The 23,115-nt window shown below is 34.9% G+C and overlaps 1 protein-coding gene across 21 annotated transcripts in view; it reads right to left on the bottom strand.

Moving 5' to 3' along the window:
- SOX6 (SRY-box transcription factor 6) overlaps positions 1 to 23,115 on the bottom strand; it is a 655,459-nt gene that overhangs the window by 332,380 nt on the left and 299,964 nt on the right. For all 21 annotated transcript variants that reach the window (XM_008005772.3, XM_037997531.2, XM_073018057.1 and 18 more), the window contains one exon: positions 18,940 to 19,147. In XM_008005772.3, the coding sequence (XP_008003963.1) occupies positions 18,940 to 19,147 (208 nt within the window). The remainder of the gene's footprint in view (positions 1 to 18,939; positions 19,148 to 23,115) is intronic.

Below are 23,115 nucleotides of genomic sequence, written 5' to 3'. Positions count from 1 at the left end.
AATATTTATTAAGCACCCTAGGATAAGACAAGGGATCACTCTATAACCTATGTGCTATACCTTTGATCAAAGTACAGAAACAATATCTGAATCCAGACTAATACATTTGAAACCACACAATACCTTTTCTTTTTTCCCTAATCAACTTTTCTTCCCTAACAATCGCCCCCAACACCATCACTCTAAACTAGTCACTAAGCCACTAAGGCAGTCCTGAATTTGATTCTTATTCATTAATTCACATCAATTTGAATATCTAGCAATGTGAGAAACAAACTTATATGAAATAAGACCTAAGAAAGAATAATAAAATCAATATATTTTATGAATAATAAAAAGGTAATATCTATTACACCTTGACATATACAGCCTGTAGCGTACTTTCACCCTACTTCTTAATCAAACAAATTTACCCATTATTGAACACTTCTTAGACAATTAACTGATCATGAAGATGGCTAAAAATATGTTACCCAGTCAGAAGTCGATTTCATGCTATCATGTTATATGGCTTGGACTATATATTACAGAACAATATAGTAGAGAACTATATCATAGTTCTCAATTGTTGGTGTGCATCTGAAATACGCGGAGAGATTGCTAAAACACAGGTTCCTGGGCCCCATCCCAGAGTTTCTGATTTAGTAGGTCAAGGATGAAGCCCAAGAATTTGCACTTCTAACAAGCTCCCAGGTGATGCCAATGCTACTGACAGTTTGAGAAACACTGGGCTACAAAATTAATTGAGTTCATCTGAACAGATAAGATACACATGACTCATATTGGGGCTAAGTGTATAGTCACTTCCCTTATTTTATATGACTAGAATGATAGATTATGGAGTTTCCACATGTGGACCAAGTTTGATGCAACAATGTTCATTGTTGCAACCTGAAAGCAACAATGGTAAATTGAAGTGAGTATCTAAGAAAAAAAAAATTCAATCCATAAAATGACAAGGAAAGGAGCCAATATCTCTTCTAATACTTCTGTCTGCTAGATGTATTCCACCTTCATGGAATACTCAAACTCAGTATGTCTAAATGCAAACCTTTTCCCCAAACCTTCTCAACTCTGTATATTCACCATCCTAATAGCCTCACCATTAAATCTCTCAGCTAGATACTCCCTAACCTCACACCCCACTCCTAATTAGCAACCTCAACTATATCTCAAATAGCTGATTCCCTCTCTCTTCTTCCCCTGCCATTGCCTTAGTTTAGACTCTGATTAGTACCTGCCTGGACCATTAAAATAGTCTGCTAACAGATTCCCCTGTATTTGCCCTTGCCTTTTTCCAACTGATAGTCAAAATGCCACCAAAGTTACTTTTCTAAAAAAAGTGTTCAATTATGTCAATCATCCTCCAACTTAAAAGTTCTCTACTGCTCCCCACTACCCATAGGATAAAATTCAATTTCTGTAATAATGGCTTCAACATATTTTTCAGTTGTGTCTCCTGTCCTAGTCACACCAAACTTCTTCACATTAATTAAATTCACAGGTTTATTCATACCATGCAACTGTACATGCTGTTCTCTCTACCTGGGATTCCATTATATCTCTTGGTCACTATGATGAGTTTATCAAAATATAGCTCAAATATCAATAAATCCCTCCTTGGATCTAGAAAAATTTATGGTTTCCTCTTCTGAACTTCCATAGCATTTTGTTTTTTGTTTTTTATTTATTTATTTATTTATTTGAGACGGAGTCTCGCTCTATCACCCAGGCTGTAGTGCAGTGCACGATCTCAGGTCACTGCAACCTTCACTTGCCGGGTTCACATGATTCTCCTGCAACAGCTGCCTGTGTAACTGGGATTACAGGTGTGTACCACCATACCCAGCTAATTTTTGTATATTTAGTAGGGACAGGGTTTTGCCATGTTGGCCAGGCTGGTCTCGCACTCCTGAACTCAGGTGATCCACCTGCCTCGGTCTCCCAAAGTGCTGGGATTACAGGCATGAGACACCACACCTGGCCACCCACAGCGCCCAGCCAACACAGCATTTTATAGCTTCTTCTACTATTGCACTTATGATAATTACTTTATTTACATGTGTTTCCTACTAAATTAGGAGCTACTAAAAAACAATATTTATCTCTACATCTTCTTCTACCCTTTTCTCCACTTTTACCTCTCTCCAACCCAGGCCCACTACAATACTGCATGAAAAAGCTTAATAAACGATTATGGAATTAATAAGCATATGTATTTGTGTATTTAATTACGTATACATATGTTGTTATGCGTGTATATATGTATATTTTGTTTAGATGAAGAGGCATTCTCTAAAAATTAAAGCTATTCATCACCTTTTAATCATAATATTATTTATCTCTCTGAAAACTTTTATAATAAATCAACAGTATTTTAGGTTAATGTATATTATATGCTAAGATCCATAGCAGGCGTTGTGAAGATAGACTAAAGATACGGTACATGTCCTCAAGAAAATTAAAATCATCTTGTGAGGCAAGATCAATAAATGTAAAATAACAAATACTTTTCGTCTATGTCAAAATCAGTTGAGCATATTTCTGTGGTTTTATCTGTGGATTCTCTAGTATATTCCATTGATATACGTGACTATTTCTCTTCCAATATCACATTGCCTTGATTACTATAGCTGTATAGTATGCCTTAATACAGTATTGGGTAGAATAATTCCTAATAATTTTTTCTTCTTTCTGAAGATTGCCTTAGCTATTCTAGAATATGATCCTTTCTACACAAATTTTAGAATAAGTTTGTCTAGGTATATGAAAGTCTTGCTGGGATTTTGAAGGAACTGCATCAAATATATAGACTATTTGTGGAAAAACTGGCATTTTTCCCATGTTGAGTATCCCAGTACATGAATACAATATGTCTTGTCATATTTTTAGGTCATTTTTCATTTTTGCAATCAGCATTTTGTAACTTCAGCATATAGTTCCTGTACATGTTGTTAAGTGCATACCTAAGCATATCACTTTATTTGGAGAAAATGTAAATAGTTTTGTGGGGGGTTTCTTTGTTTGTTTGTTGTTTGTTTGTTTTTGAGACAGAGTCTCGCTCCGTCACTCAAGTTGGAGTAAAGTGGTGCGATCTCAGCTCACTGCAACATCCACCTCTCAGGTTCAAACATTCTCCTGCCTCAGCCTCTTGAGTAGCTGGGATTACAGGCACCCACCACCATGTCCTGTTAATTTTTGTATTTTTCGTAGAGATGGGATTTCACCATGTTGGCTAGGCTGGTCTCAAACTCCTGATCTCAGATGATCCACCCGCTTTGGTCTTCCAAAGTGCTGGGATATCAGGTGTGAGATACTGTGCCTGGCCAAGTTTTGTGTTTTTAATTTCAGTTTTCATATTTTGCTGTGTTCTGAATTTTGTGTCTCCCCAAAATTTGTACATTGAAACCCAGTACCCAATGTGGTAGTATTAAGAGGTGGTGGTCTTTGAGAAGTTATTAGATCATGAGGGCTCCACCCTCATGAATGGGATTTACGTCCTTATAAAAGAGACCTGAGGGAGTTTGTTTGTGCCTTCCACCATGGGAGGACACAGCAACAAGGCACCATCTGTGAAGCAAAGAGCCCTTACCAGACACCAAATCTGTTGGTGCCTTGATCTTAGACTTCCCAGTCTCCAGAAAATATCAGAGAAGCTATAGCTACACAGAAAGCAATAAAATTATGTTATTTATAAATAACTCAGTTTATGGTATTTTGTTACAGTAGCCTGAATGGACAAAGACATAGGTTCACTGCTATTGTATAGAAATGTGAATGATTTTTAAGTGTTGATCTTAGATCCTGTGACCTTGTTGACTCATTAGTTCTAAGAAGCTGTTTTTTTGCTTTGTTCTGTTTTATTTTGTATTTACATTCCTTGGGATTTTCTATATAGATAATCACATGATTTGCAAAGCAATTCAATGGAGGAAGGTTAGCCTTTTCAACAGATGATACCACAGCAAATTAGACATCTATAGGCCAAAAGAAATGAGCCTTGACTTAAACCTCACATCTTATACAAAAATTAACTGAAAATGGATTATATACATATATGTAAAGTATAAACATATACATCTTTCAGAAAAAATAGGAGAAAATATTTAGAATCTAGGTCTAGGCAAAGTATTCTTAGGCTTGATGTCAATACTTGATCCATACAGTAAAAAGTTCTTCAGTTGGACCTCATCAAAATTATAAACTTTCATCTGTGAAAGCCCATGTAAAGAGGACAACAGAGAAGCTAAAGACTGGGAGAAAATATTTGCAAACCATGTATCTATCATAGGACTAGTATTTAGAATAATAAAAACTTTCACAACAGCAAAAATAAAACAATCCAATTAGAAAATAGACCAAAAACATGAAAAGACATTTTACCTACAAGGATACATATATGGCAAACAAACACGTGAAATAATGTTCAACATCATTAGCCATAGGATAAATGCTAATTAACCCTACAATAAGATATCAGTACACACTTATAAGGACAGTTAAAACAAAAGTGACAAAACCAAATGTTGACCAAGATGCAGAGACGCTAGATCGGTCATACATTGTGGGTGGGAATGTAAAATGGTACAGCTACTCTGAAATATAGTGTGGCAGTTTCCTATAAAATCCAACATACAATATAGCCAACAATCGTACTCTTGGGTACTAATTCCAAATAAATGAAAACTCATGTTATGAAAGCCTGTACACAAATGTTCATAGCAACTTTATTTGTAATAGTCAAAAACTGGAATCTGCACAGATGTCCTTCAACAAGTAAATAGTTAAACATGTGTGATTTATACATATGATGAATACCATGGAATACACTTAGCAAATTTTTAAGTATGAACTTCTTAAACTTTTGTTTTTATTGACACCCATTAATTGGATTGGATGAATCTCCAGGGAAGTAAGCTGAGATTTTTTTTAAGTAAATTCTAAAAAGCTACATACTATGTAATTCCATTTATGTACCATCTTTAAGATGGCAAAATGTTAGAAATAAAGAACATATTAGCAGTTGCCGGGAGTTTGGTATAGAAGGTGAGGGATGCTGGCATTGAAGCGAGGTAGGTATGGTTACAAAAGAGCAACACAAGGGATTCTTATGATATTGAAACTGTTCAGTATTTTGACTGTTGATGTGGATACATGAACCTAAATAGGTGATCTATAGGTGACAAAAATATATAGAACTTAATACACACACCCCCACACAACTGGGTATACTAATGGAGTACAAATGGAGAAACAAGAGTAACATCAGTGGATTATTTCAATGTCAATAATCTGGTTGTGCTATTATACAACAGTTTTCGAAAATATTACCCCTGGGGGAAAGTGGGCAAAATGTACATAGAATCTCTCTGTATTATTTCCTATAGCTTCATGTAAATCTACAATTTTCTCAATAAAAATTTCAATTTAAAAAAGAACAAAGAGCATGATTAGGGTTATAATTTACTGATAAATACCGTGGTATACAGGTTTGAGTATTAATAATTTTAGAGGAGAAGAAATTCACAAGTACCAGTCAGTAGAAGATTAGATATGATCTGGAATTCTGTACAAAGAAAAATGGATAAATGGAAAATTGGGATAAATAGAGAGAAGACAAAGTTATTCTGGATAGGGGGATAATGACTAAGCTTGAAGTATGTTGGACTAAAGAATCAACTTCAGCACTGTGCTGACTCAACAGGTAAAAAGCTTGTCCTGAGATACATCCTCAGATTTCTTTTCTTTTTTTCCTGAGACAGAGTCTCACTCTCTGACCAGGCTACAGTGCAGTGGCACTATATTGGTTCACTGTAGCCTCCGCCTCCCGGGTTCAAGCAATTCTCCTGCCTCAGCCTCCTGAGTAGCTGGGACTACAGGTGCACGCCACCACACTCAGTTAATTTTTGTATTTTTAGTAGAGACGGGGTTTCACCATGTTGGCCAGGATGGTCTCGTTCTCCTGACCTTGTGATCCACCCGCCTCAGCCTCCGAAAGCCCTGGGATTACAGGCATGAGACACCACGCTCAGTCTACATCCTCAAATTTCTTAATCACAATGCTCACTAGAGAAATATTACAAAAGAAATCCAGGAACCAAGTTATAATTATGTGCAGTGTATCTAATATAACTAAGGAATGTCCAAGTTATATGTTTGTGCAAGTGCAAAGGTCCTAAGACATGTTTAAGGAGGAGGGGAGGAGTCCATGGCAGAGAAAAGAGTAAAGTAATATAAAATGGGGCTTGAAAGCCAGAGTAATATGTTAGGATTTTAAGCAACAAATTTTATGCTAGGCATAATAGAAATTGATATCATTAGCCAGATACCAATGTTCCAATGCCAATAAAATGCCTACATATTGGGGGAACCCATCCTCGACAGTTAACGTGGGTTCTTTTCTATCTCCCTAAGCATTGGCCGGTCTGAGAAATAAAGGGAAAGGGTACAAAAGAGATAAATGTTAAAGCTGGGTGTCCAGGGGAGACATCACATGTCAGCAGGTTCCATGATGCTCCCTGAGCCATAAAACCAGCAAGTTTTTATTAGCGATTTTTAAAAGGGGAGGGAGTGTACAAATAGGGTGTGGGTCACAGAGATCACATGCTTCACAGGGGAATAAAATATCACAAAGCAAATGGAGGCAGAGTGAGATCACAGGACCACAGGACGGGGTGAAATTAAAACTGCTATGACGTTTCAGGCATGCATTGTCATTGATAACATCTTATCAGGAGACAGAGTTTGAGAGCAGACAATCAGTCTGACCAAAATTTATTAGGCGGGAATTTCCTCATCCTAATAAGCCTGGGAGCGCTATAGGAGACTGGGGCTTATTTCATCCCTTTGTCTTCGACCATAAAAGACAGCTGCCCCTAAAGCAGCCATTTTAGAGGCCTACCCTCAGGGTTGCATTCTCTTTCTCAGGGATGTTCCTTGCTGAGAAAAAGAATTCAGCGATATTTCTCCTATTTGCTTTTGAAAGGAGAGAAATATGGCTCTGTTCCACCCAGCTCACTGACAGAGTTTAAGGTTATCTCCCTTGTTCCTTGAACATCGCTGTTATCCTGTTCTTTTTTCAAGGTGCCCAGATTTCATATTGTTCAAGCACACATGCTATACAAACAATTTGTGCAGTTAACGCAATCATCACAGGGTCCTGAGGTGACATACATACTCCTCAGCTTACAAAGATGACAGGATTAAGCGATTAAAGTAAAGACAGGCATAGGAAATCACAAGGGTATTGACTGCGGAAGTGGTAAGTGTCTATGAAATCTTCACAATTTATGTCCAGAGATGGCAGTAAAGACAGGCATAAGAAATTATAAATGTATTAATTTGGGGAACTAATAAATGTCCATGAAATATTCACAATTTATGTTCTTCTGCCATGGCTTCAGCTGGTCCCTCCGTTTGGGGTCCCTGACTTCCCACAACAAAAAAACACCAAGAAGAAGCAAAAGGGGCATAATTCTAAATGACTAAAGTTAAATACTGAAGTTCCTGATTTACCTAGAAGTGAGACCAGACTTTCTGCTATTAATCAGGGACAAGTCTTAAGAGTTAAATTAAAACCAAGGAATAATTTTTAGGACTTTGTACATTGGGCACATAAGACAGTTTCCTGTCTACCTCTTCTACCTGAAAAAAGGGAAACAGTTCCAAAACCTGTGGCTTATGCTTTAGTTCTTAAATTTTCCATCTTCTCCCTGTCCATAACATAAGCAAAATGTACAAGATAAGAGATATTTCTGGGGGATCAGCTAGAAAGCTCCAGTTAAGCCAGTAAGGGCATTTTGGAGTGAAATGGAATCCTCGTGCACACAGTTTGTTAGCCACTCTTTTAAAACTGCCTTTTGACTATAGGTTACTGTCATTCAAAAAGTACATATTAGCATAATAATTCTGCTGCTGTTTTTGCCACTGTAATGGTGCTGTTGCAAATAATTCAATATTTTGTCATATTTTCACAGTTGTTCTTCATTATACCGTCATCAATTTTTTTCTAGCCACCTATTTGTATTTACTCATTTTCAATTCATTATGTGAGAGCAATTAGGGGCATCCACAGTCCTCTAATTTCTGCACTCCCAATGCTAGCAGATGACCTATATTCTATTACTTCATTGTGAGAGTATTTGTCTGTCCTCTCAATTCTAGGTACAGCTACTCAGTTATACTTAAACTCAAGACATCAACTAAGAAAGCTACGATGGTCTGAGCACCACAAATATTCAGCATTAAGCCACAGCCTTGAAGTCATGGCTTTGTCCATAATCATTGGACAATGATTGTTTCAGATATCAAAACTGGATAGAAGCTTTTATCTCTATCTTTATAAAAATTCTAACATCAGAAAGAAGAAATTGGAAATAGAAAAGGACAGTTTCAGGCATAATGAAAAAAAATGAATCATGAGATTTGTTCAGTTTGAACTGAAAATAGTTTAAAAGAGAAAAATAGTGCTAGTAAACTCTAAAATTCAGATACAAACTGTAAAAGAAAATCAAAATGGCATGGAATTTTACAAACTGTCCTTTAATGCTTATCTAGACCAACATCCTCATTATATAAATTAAGAAACTAGTGCTTAGATCAATTAATTAATTATTAGACACAACCTAGTAAGTTAAAAAGAGTTAGGATAAGAGTGAACATCAATCCCAAGCCAATATCTGTAAGGATTCTCAAGTTAAACATTCTGAGAGAGAGGTGAAGATTTCCAGCTAATGTCGACTGTTTGGCCAGAAAAATGTCTATTTCAATATAAATGGTTGACTAGAACAATAGCAATAATTAATAGGTTTGTAATTTTGCATTTGAAGTATTTAAGTAAAAATTATTGTGAACCTGACGCAATTAGAGATGAGGAACTACGCTAATTCTAAAACCACACCCTGTGCTGGAAACATCAATCAAGAGGATCAAAAGTGAAAAAAGTGTGTTTCCTAACAAACCTAGTAATCACAGTCCAGTAGAAGAATGACAATATTTTTGTGCTCCTAGTTAAAAGGAGGCTAAAGACATTCGACCTATTGTATTCAGATACAACAAAAGGAAAATTGCAGTGAAGGGTCCAACAAAGGCACTTGTTGAGCTTCTGAGAAGCTCAGTGATGAAGAAAAGCCTGTACCAGACATTTTGAGGAAGGTGGAACCAAAAGGCATAGACAGTTAAAGCTTTCAGGAATTCTAACACAGGTGCATGCACGCGCACATGCACACACACACACATATTGCAGCAGCAACTTCTTTCTGTAATGTTTTCCAAGAGAGTGGAAAAAGACCACAAAAATGTGTCAACATCAATTCCACTCCTGGGGAAACGCCCTAGAGAAGAAACTTGTTCACATGTGCATCAGAAGATAGGTGCAAGAATCTTATTGTTTGCACTAGCAGAAAACTGGAAAAAGTCCAAGTGTCCAGAAACAATAAACAGGAGAATATACTGCTATATAGCATAGCATGGAATAGTATATGGAAAATTACACAAAAGAGAAAATGAATGAAAGTTCACACAAAAAAATTGATGTTAGAATACAAAAATAAAAAGCAAGTCACAAGAGGTTACAGTATGACATCATTTTTATGAAGTTTGAAAACAAGGCTAAACAATAATTAATTAACGACCTATTCAAAACTATTTTAAAACAAAAAAGGTAGATAATCATTAACTTTGTTAAATTTGTAAACTGGCAAAAATGTAGATAAAAAAACAATGATTGGACAGGTGAAGAAAACATAAGTAGATTCAATAGTATTAGTAATATTTATTAAGTTGGACGCTGAGTTCACAAGTGTTTGTTTTACTTTTATGGTTTATAATATACATATCAAATATTACATAAGAAATAAATGTTTACATTTACTCCTTCCTTTTCTATTCATTTATTTCTTTTGATATTGCATATATATTGTATAAGAAGAAAGAATACAGATCCCAAAGCTGTCCCCTATTATTTCCTAAGACTCCCAGAATAAATTCTGAAGAAGTCAGTCTAATGAATTTTCAATAGAAAAATGCAAAGTATTAATGATCCACTCAAAATCCACAAGTTCAAAATCATATAAGACTATAACTTCTTTCATAAAATGATCAGAAATCTGCATCCTCTTTCTAAACAACAAAATGCCAGGAGAGCACCTTCTGGCTTCACAGTTCAATAACAGGAAAAATCAGAAACAATTGCCTGCATCTGTTCCCCACATTCTTAGAGAAAGAACCTTCAAAATAAATTTTTAAATTTGAAGAGATAGAAATGAGCAAGAAATCTGAAGCATATTTTCAAGGCAGAGACACACAAACTGAAGTTAAGAAAAAGACTCAACCAAATAATACATTATCCAAACTGTAAATGGAGGTTGCAAAACATACAGCAAATAGAAATAACGAAGAGCTGCCCAGAAGGTCTGAGGTTCACAGAATTCTGGCTCATTTTAAGTTTTTTAAGGTAATACGAGACAAAGACCAGTTTCCAAAAAAATTAGAATGCAAATATACTTAACACGAAAATATCCTATACATAATTCTTTTCATAATTCAAAAACCAATCGTTCTAGCTCCTCAATATAATCCCTAAATATCATTGTACAAAACTTTCAGAAAATATTTGTTTATTTAAACTATCTGGTACTAGGTAAGTATTTACTATGAATATGATACAAAATTTTTAAAACAGGAGCAAGGACACAAATATCATTGGGAGGACAGATTTTATAGAGAAGAAAAAATGAATTTAAATGAAATTGTATCAGCATTGCTCTGAATGCCCAATTGCTTCTTCGCCAAAAGTATGAGTGGTCTTGGGAAACTTCAGCATTTAAATGACTTGAAACTTCCAATTTATTTGAAATAACAATTTTGGGTATTTTAACGAATACTTAAAGTGTTTCTTATGCAAAAATCCAAAACCTTTCCAAATTTTCCTTTCAACGAGAAACATAAAACAAGGCTTACATCTGGGATATTATAAGTGCTTCACCAATATAACTTTCAATCAGAATAGTGGTAAAAACCTAATATCCACAAATTTTGCCTTAAAAGTTATTGTGATGCTTTCACAGGGTGTGAATGTTAAGTAAAAAAAAAAAAAAAAAAAAAAAAAGGGCTTTTAATAGATTTTTTACTTTAACAGAAACACATTGGTCTTAACTGGCTACTATCTAAAAACCTCATCCAAGACTTTACCAACCTCTCTCACTGACACCATCACATTCCACATATTTTTCAGAAGGGAAGATTGGCTTTCAGTGGGGAAACTTTAGTATCAGCTTTTCCAAATAGCCTGAAAAGAGAGTTAAACTGAATTGCTCTTCCAGAACACAAGAACATCATTGCTGCCAAATGCTAAATCCCTTAACACCATGGGACATTTCCTATGATTCTGTCTGTGGTACAGAATGAGATTCCTAGAATATTTTTCTTTTTTAAAAGTTTCTTTGAATAATAACAGCAATAGTAGTCATAATAGTAATACTAGTAATAGTTATAATTACAGAAGCTATATATTGTATATATTAATATGTCAAATCCTCACAATAACCTTGCAAGGCAGGTATCATTCATACAGATTTACAGATGAGAGAACTGAAGCACAAAAGGATTAATTGGTCCAAAGTCTCACAACCAGGAAATAATGCTGGCTACATTTATTGAGCACCTACTTTGAGCTGGCAATGTTCTAAAAGCTTTAGTTGCCTTAACTAATTATTCATCTTCATGAAAACCTTGATCCTCATGATAACACTGTAAAGATACCCATTTTTTGGTTGAGAAATTAAAGCAGACAGATCAAGTAACATGCTCTATGTCATCCATCGAGTAAATGCTGAACTGAAATTCAAACACAGCAACCTAGCTCCAGAGTCTACATTCAGTAGGCTATACTGTTCTCTCTAAATATTAAAACTTAGATTCAAACTTGGATCTAGCTCAAAGACATTACTTTCAAAAATGAATTTCCTCATTGTTTGAACTATACCATACATCTCTTTTAGTACAGCAAAGGCTATCAAAGGAGTAAAACACAGCTTATAAGCAAACCAAATATATTTCAGTGAAAATATATGTAGAAATACAAATGATTGTTTAGAGATGTGAACAATGATAATAATCCATCAGATATACACATAAACACATGCTCATTCTTGTGCTGGGAAACAGCTGCATAATCCATTGGAAAGCCTGTCCCACCAGGAATTCAAAGCTCAAATGCTGCTGTCCCTTCTTACATGAACAGTAAAATGAATCCATATACTTTTATTACCATGATAGCAGAAAGCACACAATTCCACTGGGCAAATACTCTAATTTCTGACCAATGTATGTCCTATGGAATTGTATCTAAAGCCTGCACACTTTCCATTACATTTATGGTTCTATCAAAGAGAGTTCATTTATTCTAATATTTCTACTTAATACAAGCTTTGTTACTCTCTCCTAATCACAATAATTATTACCTAAAGAATAAGTTTTTAAAAAGAGCCAAAGAGTCAGGAATTTAGTTTTATTTTGTCAGACAGTTGAGAGTTTTAACAATGTTTCCCTTTTCCGGCAGTCTCACATGACTCCAGAAACTGACTCAAACCAGTGCCCTCGGCCTAGGATCATATACTTAGTAGTATGATACACAAGACATGATAGTGGCTGAAGCACTATTATTAAAGAGAGATTAAAACAGCTGTACATTATGCTGAAGCACTCACTCTTCCCTTTACAAACAGACGGTCCTGGATTACAAGCAGCACTTGACCATTTAAATCACGACAACAACCAGATTTAACCAGCTGGGCCATATTCTCCTAGGCAGTGCCTGTTGACCTCCTCAGTCACAGCTGCTCAAATGAAATTCTCATTAGACAACTTATTTTCAGAAGCCAAAGGACTCTCTGATTAAATATATGTATTTAGATATAGAAGTCCTTTTTAAAGTATTCATTTTCTGACAACTGTCGCTTATGTTAGAGCCCAGCTATATTGGCAACAAGACGGGTGATACAAGGATAACTAAAATTCATCATTTTATTATAGCTGAAGAATTTTAGCCTTGGAAGCATTTTAACCTGAATCTATTAATCAAAGCCTTCCTGTACACTCTACCCACCAATATAAACAGTGTTTTAAAAGGTGGTTTCCGACATTCAATCGTTCAGTCCATCTATGGATCTGTCTACCTACCTACATACCAATTTACCTATCTAAAATACTAAATCAAAGTTAAATTTTCAAAAGACAGAAACTTTGCCTATCTTCCCATAAGTCTCAGTTTAAGAGAGGACACTTCTGATGTAGCACCTTTGTTCAACAGTGTTTGACAATCTAGTCAAATCACTGCTCAGGAGAGGGCACTTCTTGAAGGAATAGCAGATTAAACACTGGACAATTTGGTTGATCAAAGCATCTGCCTGGAGAGTTTTTGTTTCATCATGCAAATATAGTTTTTAAAAGGACCACAATAAACTTTTTACAGATCAGTTCTTGTAGATGAGGGCAAATGAGGGAGAGGTATTTAGTCTGATAAAGAGTAAAAATATTCTCCAGAACAAGAATAATGCAAGAAAAGTGATCATTTATTATGTCAATCACACAGGCTTGTCTCTCAGCTAATTATGAAGTATGGCCCTCAAACCATGAAGTAGATGTGAGGGAGAGGTGAGTAATTCATTTGAAAGCTTTTAGGTGTCCAATGAGATAATTAGGTCCCAAATGAGGAGATGGACCTGGAACTTTAAAGGATTAATGTCAGGCAAATATTGGTGGAGCTGTTATACCTCCTTAGATGTAGAATATAATTATTTGAGAATCAGAAATGTATCCTAAACTTTTTAATGACTCTTTCTATAATTATTTCTGTTCTCCCATTATGCTATTCTATACTATGCTCCAAGTAGATAATCAAAATTAGGATTCAAGCTCAAGATACCAAACTCAGAATAAAAAAATTCTCATTGCTCCCATGTCCAAAACATGTTCCTCCACTTTTTTTTAATCGTATTACTACATTCCTATTTGCCCAGAGTTTAAAAACTCTGAGGACTCTTTGAACCATTCTTCTGTCTTGGTCTCTACACTTAAACATTAACTCTTAACAATTCTATCTCCTAATATCTTTTCCATGTGCATCCCCCTTTCTTCCTCACTTCTGCTGCCTTCTTTCAGCAGACCCTCATTATCTCTAGCTTGAAACAATTTCCTTAATGTCTCTCCCTGCTCCCATTCATCCTAAACAGTGGAGCCAGATTAACCTTCCGGAAAGAAAGCTCTAATCCATCACCTTATTATGCTAAAAAACAGTCAGTGGTTCCTCCATCACCTTCAGTGTAAAGTTCAAACTCCTTAGGCAAGAGTCAAAGGGCCTCCATGATCTGAACACAACCTACTTTTTCAGTCTTATATCCCATATGCATCTTCTTTTTAAATTTAGAACCTGAACTGTTGGCCATTTTAAAGTTCTCTACCTATTCTTTCTGCCTGAAATGTTTCTCCTCTCAATTTCTGTCTATAAATCCTTTCATTCCCCAAGACCAACTAAGACCTATTTCCCTACAATGGCTTCCAAGGCAGAAGTAATTTTTCTATCTAGTAAATTCCTATAATATTTTATCTATATAGCTCTATGGAATTTATTATATACTAGACACTGAATTAGAGTTCATTATTATATGCCTTATATCTCTTACTAGAATATGAATTATTAAAAGTTAGAGACCATTGTTTTATTCATTATGGGTGTACCATATCATCTAGCATAGGGATTCTTTTTTTTTATTATTATACTTTAAGTTCTAGGGTACATGTGCGTAATGTGCAGGTTTGTTACATATGTATACTTGTGCCATGTTGGTGTGCTGCACCCATCAACTCGTCAGCACCCATCAACTCGTCATTTACATCAGGTATACCTCCCAGTGCAATCCCTCCCCTCTCCCCCCTCCCCATGATAGGCCCCGGTATGTGATGTTCCCCTTCCCGAGTCCAAGTGATCTCATTGTTCAGTTCCCACCTATAGCATAGGGATTCTTAACTCGTGGTCCACAGACTCCAGCAGACATAGATAGAATTCAAGGGGTCTCTAAACTTTTAAGGAAAAATTATTTTTCACTAGCCTGTATTGAAAATTTACATTTCCTTAAATTATGGATGCAAGTAACAAACCGTACTGTATTTGTGGTTCCTATGACATTGTCACCAATTAGTATCACAACTGATATTTTTATATCACATTATACTTGGAGATATCTCAAAATATCTTTTACACTTATCACTACTTCAAAATTATTATACTGTTAGGCCCTCTATAAGACCTTGGTTTTCTTTAATACATTAGTAGAATAGCATATTCTACCATATCACAAATGTTTTACATTATTTACTTTTTTTGTTTTTTGGTTGTTTTTGTTTTCGTTTTTGAGACAGAGTGTCACTCTGTCACCCAGGCTGGAGTGCAGTGGCGTGATCTCAGCTCACTGCAGCCTCCATCTCCCGGGTTCAAGCAATTCTTCTGCCTCAGCCTCCCTAGTAGCTGGGACTACAGGCACGTGCCACCACATCCAGCTAATTTTTGTATTTTTAGTAGAGACGAGGTTTCACCATGTTGGCCAGGATGGTCTTGATCTCCTGATCTCATGATCTGCCCACCACCTCGACCTCCCAAAGTGCTGGGATTACAGGCATGAGCCACTGTGCCTGGCCTATTTACTGTTTTAATATGATTGATTTTCTCTGTAATCGGTTTATTCTACCTTATTCATTTAAAATAATTTTTAAAAAAGATCTGTAGGCTTCACTAGACTATCAAAGGAATTCACAGGAAGAAAAATTAAGAATCCTTGAGTTTTAATAAGATACATTTCAAAGAAGAAGAGTATGTAGAAAAATAATCACAATACTATGTAGTCCTTGGAAAGTGCTGTAAAAAAAGATATACCATAAACTGTGGAATATTTTATAAGAATGTTCATAAAAATTCATAGTCTTGGCATTGGAGAAAAGATCAAACTTCTGTCCTCTACAACACCTCTATTAATATGACAACAGAGATTGCTGCATATCTCTAAGGATAGATAAGTTACTATCTTCCAAAGGAGAATATCCCATATAGACAGGTACAACTGTTAGCTAGTTGGTCTTATTAACCATAATCAGGTTCCTCATAACTTCTTGTCACTGATCTGTATTCTATCCCCAGGAAGCTAGACAGTATAAACCCAATCCCTACTCCATGTGACTTTAATCTTTAAAGACACCATCATGTCATCCTTGATTTTGTTTTCTCTGAGGTTAGTATTACTAATTCCTTCAACCATCCTTCTTGTTATATAATTTCATCTCTGTGATTATACCAGTTGTTCTCTGAGAATATTCCAATGCCTTTGAGTTCCTCTTAAAGTGTGGTAATTCTGAACTCAACACAATACTTCAGAAACATGCTATTGAGCAGGCAGTTTTTAGTGGGACTACCACTTCTTGAATGCATCATACCGTACTTCTAGTGATACTGACTGAAAAAGCACTGGCAATTTTTTTGGCAATCTTCACTATGCTGACCCCATTGCATTTTCTGTGACTTAAAACTCATAGGTTATTATTTTATTTTTTTCATTCATCTGGCTGTTATTTGAATTTTCTTCAGTAATTACTTGTGCAGCTGGAATTTGGGTCACAACTTCTGAACTTGATAATAAGATCTATTAAATTTTATCTTGGTAGGTTATTTTTAAGTTCATAGTTTCACTTTGTTTCTTTAATGTATTATATTCACTGTTCCAGATTTGTGAGACTGGCAAATTTGATGAGCATGTTTTTGGTCATTTCATATCTGCATTTAATATATTTATATTACTTACATTAATATATACTAAAGATGCCTGAATTTCTGATTTCTAAAACATACATATTGCCAAAAAAAAAAGATCTGTAGAGTATGAAAACATTCATTACTAGTAGAAATACAGTAATAAATGACTCTTAAAGGACTACTGTCTCATTCTGTAAGTGTCTCTCTTGTACAAAATCAACTGTAACACATGGTAACAAAGAGGACAAATAGAAAATTAACCATTACTTGTAAGGAAAAAATGATTTAAAATTCCCTAGTAGTTCAGGAAAAAAAAATCATAACCAATGTCTTCATTTTTACATTAAAGAGTCCACCAAAGTATTTTGAAAACCACTTACTTATAGAACTAAAACCATCTTTTGGTGGATCACAATTAAAAGTAATCTAGTGATCTTACTTATTTAGTAGATAATTATCTGGCAATCCCCATTATTCAGAACAAGAACGTGGGGAAAAAAAGTCTCAGAAGCCAAAAGTGTCAGCATGTAGTTTGTGCACTAAAGATCATATGTATTTCCCAGACTCTCTCAGCAACACCTCCAGAACATACTTGTTCATATTTCAAATACAGTCCAGAATGTCCTGATTATCTAATTTTATAACCTATAAGCAAATAGGAGAAAATTAGAAATTATTTACAGCTAAGCAAGAAATAATAGCCTGCAACCTGATATTGAAGGAGAAACCAACACACACACCCAAAAAATATACGTATACATAAAAGATATATATATCAAGCAGACACAAGAACTCTTAAGTTTCATAATTGAAAAGAAAAATAGCCATAAAATCAAAGTACTAATAATCTCAATGATCACTAGGGGCATTATTATAGCACAGCAAAATAATTGACATTTATAATATATCAGTTATATATATTATATATAATATAATACAACAAGTCAAATGTATATAGTTTATAGTTAATATTTATATAGTTTATAGTTAATTAAAGACATATTCATTATTATTATTAATCCTCAAAATGTTTAAGTTGCAAAGTCAGTAACCAAATTTTAAATTTTGTGGCTCGAGTAGATTGAAGAATTTACCCAGGGTCACATAATTGTTTGAAGGGTACTGAAGTTCCTAGTCTACTATATTATGACCCTAGATAATAAAAAAAAAAAACCACTTTGTGTCATATTACCTGATTAGTAAAACAGGGAAGCATGCAATATATTTTAGAAAGACTTCTACAAAAATTAATTGGAATCTTTTAAGTTTTTGAGCCCTCAAAGGAATAAAATTAAGTTACATGAAAAATTCCCTAATATCAAATCCCAATTTGTCTATAGTATCACAAAAGTATCAAGTTAACTTGCAACGCTAGTAATAAATCCAGAGCTATTAATTACTCTACATTTTAAGGCCTAAAATCTGTACATAAAAACTGAAAGTGCAACATAGTATAATCATCACTTAGACTTGATTTACTTTGTTTAAAAATATTATTGGAGAGTCTTCCTTCATTTCTGTTTTCTACGATGTACCTGAACCTGAGTGAACTCTTGTACAGAGTAGAGAAGGTAGACATGGGATGCTGCAAGAGATGTCATGTATCAAAAAAGTCACTCATATACTTTCAGTTTTAACAATATTTGAAGCCCTCTAATCTCCATTCTACAATGTTAGGAGATAAAATAATATATTTATAAAAATGAAGAGAAATCTTTTTAATTTTGTCTTTTAAACAGTTGACATTTTTATAAAGAATTACTATTCACCACAAGGAAATAGGGGAGAAAAAATGAAAAATAAAGTTGCAGCTAGGAAAAATCCCTTATTACCTTTTTCCAGAGTAGGATTATGGTCAGTTTAAAATCTTAATTTGTTATCTTAAGAACCAAACAAAATGCACAAAGTTTTAGAAAAACGGAGCTATCTGTTTAACACTCCTAATGGATCACAATCTGCCATCACCATGGTAACCTCTGAATAACTTTTTCCTAGCTAGTGACAATTATGCACTCCTCTGGGCCTTGCCCTTGAAATCCCACCTTTTTTTTTTTTTTTTTTTTTTTTTAAGGCCTGGAATCTTTAAAAGAAAAAGAAAAAGAAAAAGAAAAAAAGAACCCAACAGTGAAGTCCACACATACCCTCTTGTTCGGTCCGAGTCATTTCCTCAAGCTTCTTCTGTTTCAGTGTGTCCACCACATCGGCAAGACTCCCTTTGCGGCGTTCTGGGGTTCCAAAAGTAACACTGGTCATTATCTCGCGATCCCGACTCCCTTCGTCAGGCTTATGTGGTGAGGTAGAGGTATTTCGGAAGGAATATAGGGAACATAACTTATTATTCTCTGATTCCTAGAAAAATAAAATAAAATAAAATAAAGCTATTAGAATATACATTTCTTTGCAAGCTACTGGAGAAAAAAATCCCAAACTCAGGACAGTATATGATGCTTAGTAGGACAAATAAAATATACTAATTAAAATAAGATATAAGTAATTTAGTAGGACAAATAAAAAATACGATTCTGATTAAACAATACTGGTTAAACAAAGCATTAAAGAAGCCATTGTCAAAGGAACTAATGTGAAGTTGCAGATTAAAACTGTTTGGTTTTTTAAATATAAAGCAGTTTAAGTGCTTCAAAAACAAACCTTTAAACCCCTTACTCATTTACACCTTTCATTTAAATTAGTTCAGATTCAGTGACTAATTATTAGGCTTGGTAAAGTTTTTCTTTTAATTGGACGCTTTTATTAGCAACACTCTTGCCATAGCATAAAAAGAAGCACATCATAAAAAACACTGTCCTTAATTTAGAACCAATAGAAAAGTTAGCTTCAGTAGCCAATGTTCATTGTTCACCAGAAAATATATAAATGATCTAAATCAGTGCCAGAAAGTTAGCCAACCTGAATATTTTCGTGTGCTGGGGTTTGGACAAAACTGTTTTGTTTTGGTTTTTCTAGCTATACAGCTGTCCAAAGTTACAGAAGTCTCTTTCTATTCCTTACCTTTACCACTGATACTTCAGCACATTTTTCATGTGGCATTTAAAAAAAAAAAATGTCTTTTTTTATTTTATTTTACAAAGGGACAAGTTTATCCTCAGGTGAGAAGTATTTTTTTTTTAAAAAAAGGACAGGGTTATTACAGAAATATGTGTGTAGGAATTACTTCATAGTATAGAGAAGTTAGCTAACTGCGAAGAGGGTTAGGTGGATCAGCTGAAAAGGAAAAAGCAAATGGTAGGTGGAAAACAAACACCTAAAAGTTCATAGAAATAAAATATTTTTATATTTCTTTAAATTGGAACTGAGGGTTGGAAACAGCTATTATTTTGCCGTAGCCCTTCAGCAGCCTTGCATTCACCTTTTATCTGTTTGCACAAGGGTATTCTCTCTCCCTATATTTATATTTTTAAAAATGTGTGTAAAGTAAGTCAGCCAGTCTTTGTGATCACCATCAGACTCCTGAAAATCCTAGTTGCTCCTCTATCTCTTTCCTTCACAAGGAAGCCCAGTAAGAGCGTAAGGACAAGCATGAGGCAAAAGTTACATACTTAATAACTAATGGGAAAAGGGGAGAAAAGGAAAATGATATCTAGAGCAGTAAATTCCTACATATATTAAAATACATAATAATTGTACTCAACAAATGCTAGGTATTTTGGATTACTGTCATTGTATATAAGGTGGGAAAAAATGGATTTTCAGGGTTATTGAAAGCACACAATGAGATAATATTTGTAAGGTACCAAGGCATAGTGCTGGGCTCACAATATTGAGGTGGTGTTTAATAACTGGTAGGTACTATTTCCTGAAGGAAGGAACAGATTTAGGAATGGGACCAAAGAGATTTTTCTTCCTTCTGGACCTGAGGAATTGTGGAGTAAAAAATGTTTATGAGTCTCAAACTAAGATAAATCTTGTGAGACCTGGGAATATATTAAAAACAATTGAACTGTATACATTAAATGAGTAAATTACATGGTATATTTATTTCATCTCAATAAAGCTGAATCTTTTGATTAAGAGCTAAATCTCAATTTTTTCTGCATACCCATTGCTAGTACAATGCCCAGAATAGAGCTGCTCAATATATTTACGCTGAAATAAACGGAAAAGGATAAAATAAATGGGGCAGGGCAGGGAAGAGAGCTCCTCTTTACCTTCCTTCTAGATCCCTTCCTTCCCCCAGGAAGGATGTTTTATCTCACTTAATGTTTACAAGAATTCTGTGAAGTGATGCAGAGGAACCCCTTCTTTTAGATGCCAGTCATGGCTAGTATGTGGCTCCTTGGAACGGCCAGTTCGTTCTCCACTTGTGTGAATGAAAATGCAGAGATATATTTGTCAAAGCCATTTAAACCTCTTAATAAAGTCCATATTAGACATCTGACCAAGGCTTTTATGAATTAATAATCACCATTTGATCAATCATACTTCAGTTGCTTTCATTTCAAATGCCAATTATTGTCACATTATAGCCAAAACACACACACACACACACACACACACACACAAACAAAAAAACCCTGACTCAACCTAAGGGATTAAAGAACAAGTCAAAAACTGTAGTATGTGAAAGTGGTTACCTACAAATGACTCACCATTGACTATAATAAAGGAGATTTTCCATCACTGCCGAACTGAAATTGAAAGATACTAAGAGAGGCTCTCCAGCCTAGTAACAACTTTAGATTTTCCTGAGAACATTTAGGGTCCAAAGAGTACCATTTTTTCCTATCAGGACTAATGTCAAACAGTCTTATTTACATATTGTTATGTACTTGTTGGACTATGTTTCTTGTTCTTTACTCATGGGAATGTGGTCACTGCCATGCTGCACCGCAGACAATAACCATGGGTTCCTTATTGCAATGATGACCCACACTGTTCTTAGCCCCATAATCTGTGCAAAGTGGCTCAATACTACCAAGCAGCAGACAGCAAGAGGCTAGAGAGTCATGATTTCCCCACAAAAGCCACAAGAATTACTTGCAATATGTCACCAAATTGTAAAAATAAGCAGTAAATAAAAACAAATGGCTTAAGTCGTGTAAGTCATGTTATACCATGCTTAAGAACAATGGGAAGGGGCAAAATTTATCATTTCCAGCCACTGCTTTTTAACTTTCTAAAACCTAACAAATATTAACCTTTCATAAGTGGAAGTCTGTAAGCAATTCATCTGAGTAAAAGGGAACATAAATTAATAAACTTATAATAGGTTACTGTCTAATATGAAGTCAATAATGCCAACTTTAAAAAAAAAATCTTGACAAAGAATCTCTGGTTTTTTTAAGGAGGCTATATAATTTTAAATTAATTTTATTACGGAAAAAAAGCCCAGATTATTTTGTAATTTCTTAAGAACAAAACAGGTCCAATGACACATCAATTGAGGCAAAATACCTGATATGGTTTAGATTTGTGTCCCTGCCCAAATCTCAAATTGAATTGTAATTCCCAATGTTGGAGGAGAGGCTTGGTGGGAGGTGATTAAATCATGGAGGCAGACTTTCCCCTTGCTTATGATAATGAGTGAGTTCTCATGAGATCTGGTTATTTAAAAGTGTGTAGCACCTTCCCACTCTCTCTCTTCCTCCTGCTCCAGCCATATAAGATGTGTCTGCTACCCCTTTGCTTTCCGCCATGATTGTAAATTTCCTGAGACCTCCTCAGCCATGCTTCCTGTACAGCCTGCAGAACCATAAGCTATTAAACCTCTTTTCTTTATAAATTACCCAGTCTCAGGTATTTCTTTATAGCAGTGTGAGAATGGACTAAACCAATGTCCAATGATAATATCTACCAAGTCTTAATGCATGTCACTGTAGGACTGCTGCGAAGAGACTTGAGACAATACATCCCTAAAGTAGTGGTTCTCAAGCTTCAATGTGTAGAATTATCTGGCAAGTGTGTTAAAATGCAGATTCCTTCACCCCATACCACCTTCCACAATGATGGGGCCAAGGAATCTGAATATTGATGAACAACCCAAGTGATTCCAATGCACAGGTCCTGATCCCACTTTAAGAAATACTGCTCCCTAAAGAACAATCATATAAATGTGTTTTGCCTTAATATTATAATGTGAATATAATTGTGTAAAAAATTTTTAAAGCTGGTTGTGATTCTTCAAAATAACATAAAGGAAATTATTTTTCTTCTTTTGATCTTTCTTTTGAAAACAACCACTGTTTAACACGACTAAACACATGAACACCACAAAAAGAAGAACATGTGGGCACTGAGTTAGTAAATATTAGTTTATTCAAAGGAAATTTACTATAAATTTCTTTTCCTTCAACCCCTAA

Source organism: Chlorocebus sabaeus, chromosome 1, assembly GCF_047675955.1.
Source record: "Chlorocebus sabaeus isolate Y175 chromosome 1, mChlSab1.0.hap1, whole genome shotgun sequence".
NCBI lineage: Eukaryota > Metazoa > Chordata > Mammalia > Primates > Cercopithecidae > Chlorocebus > Chlorocebus sabaeus.
The sequence above is the reverse complement of the archived record's forward strand: the minus strand, read 5'-3'. Positions and strand labels throughout refer to the sequence as shown.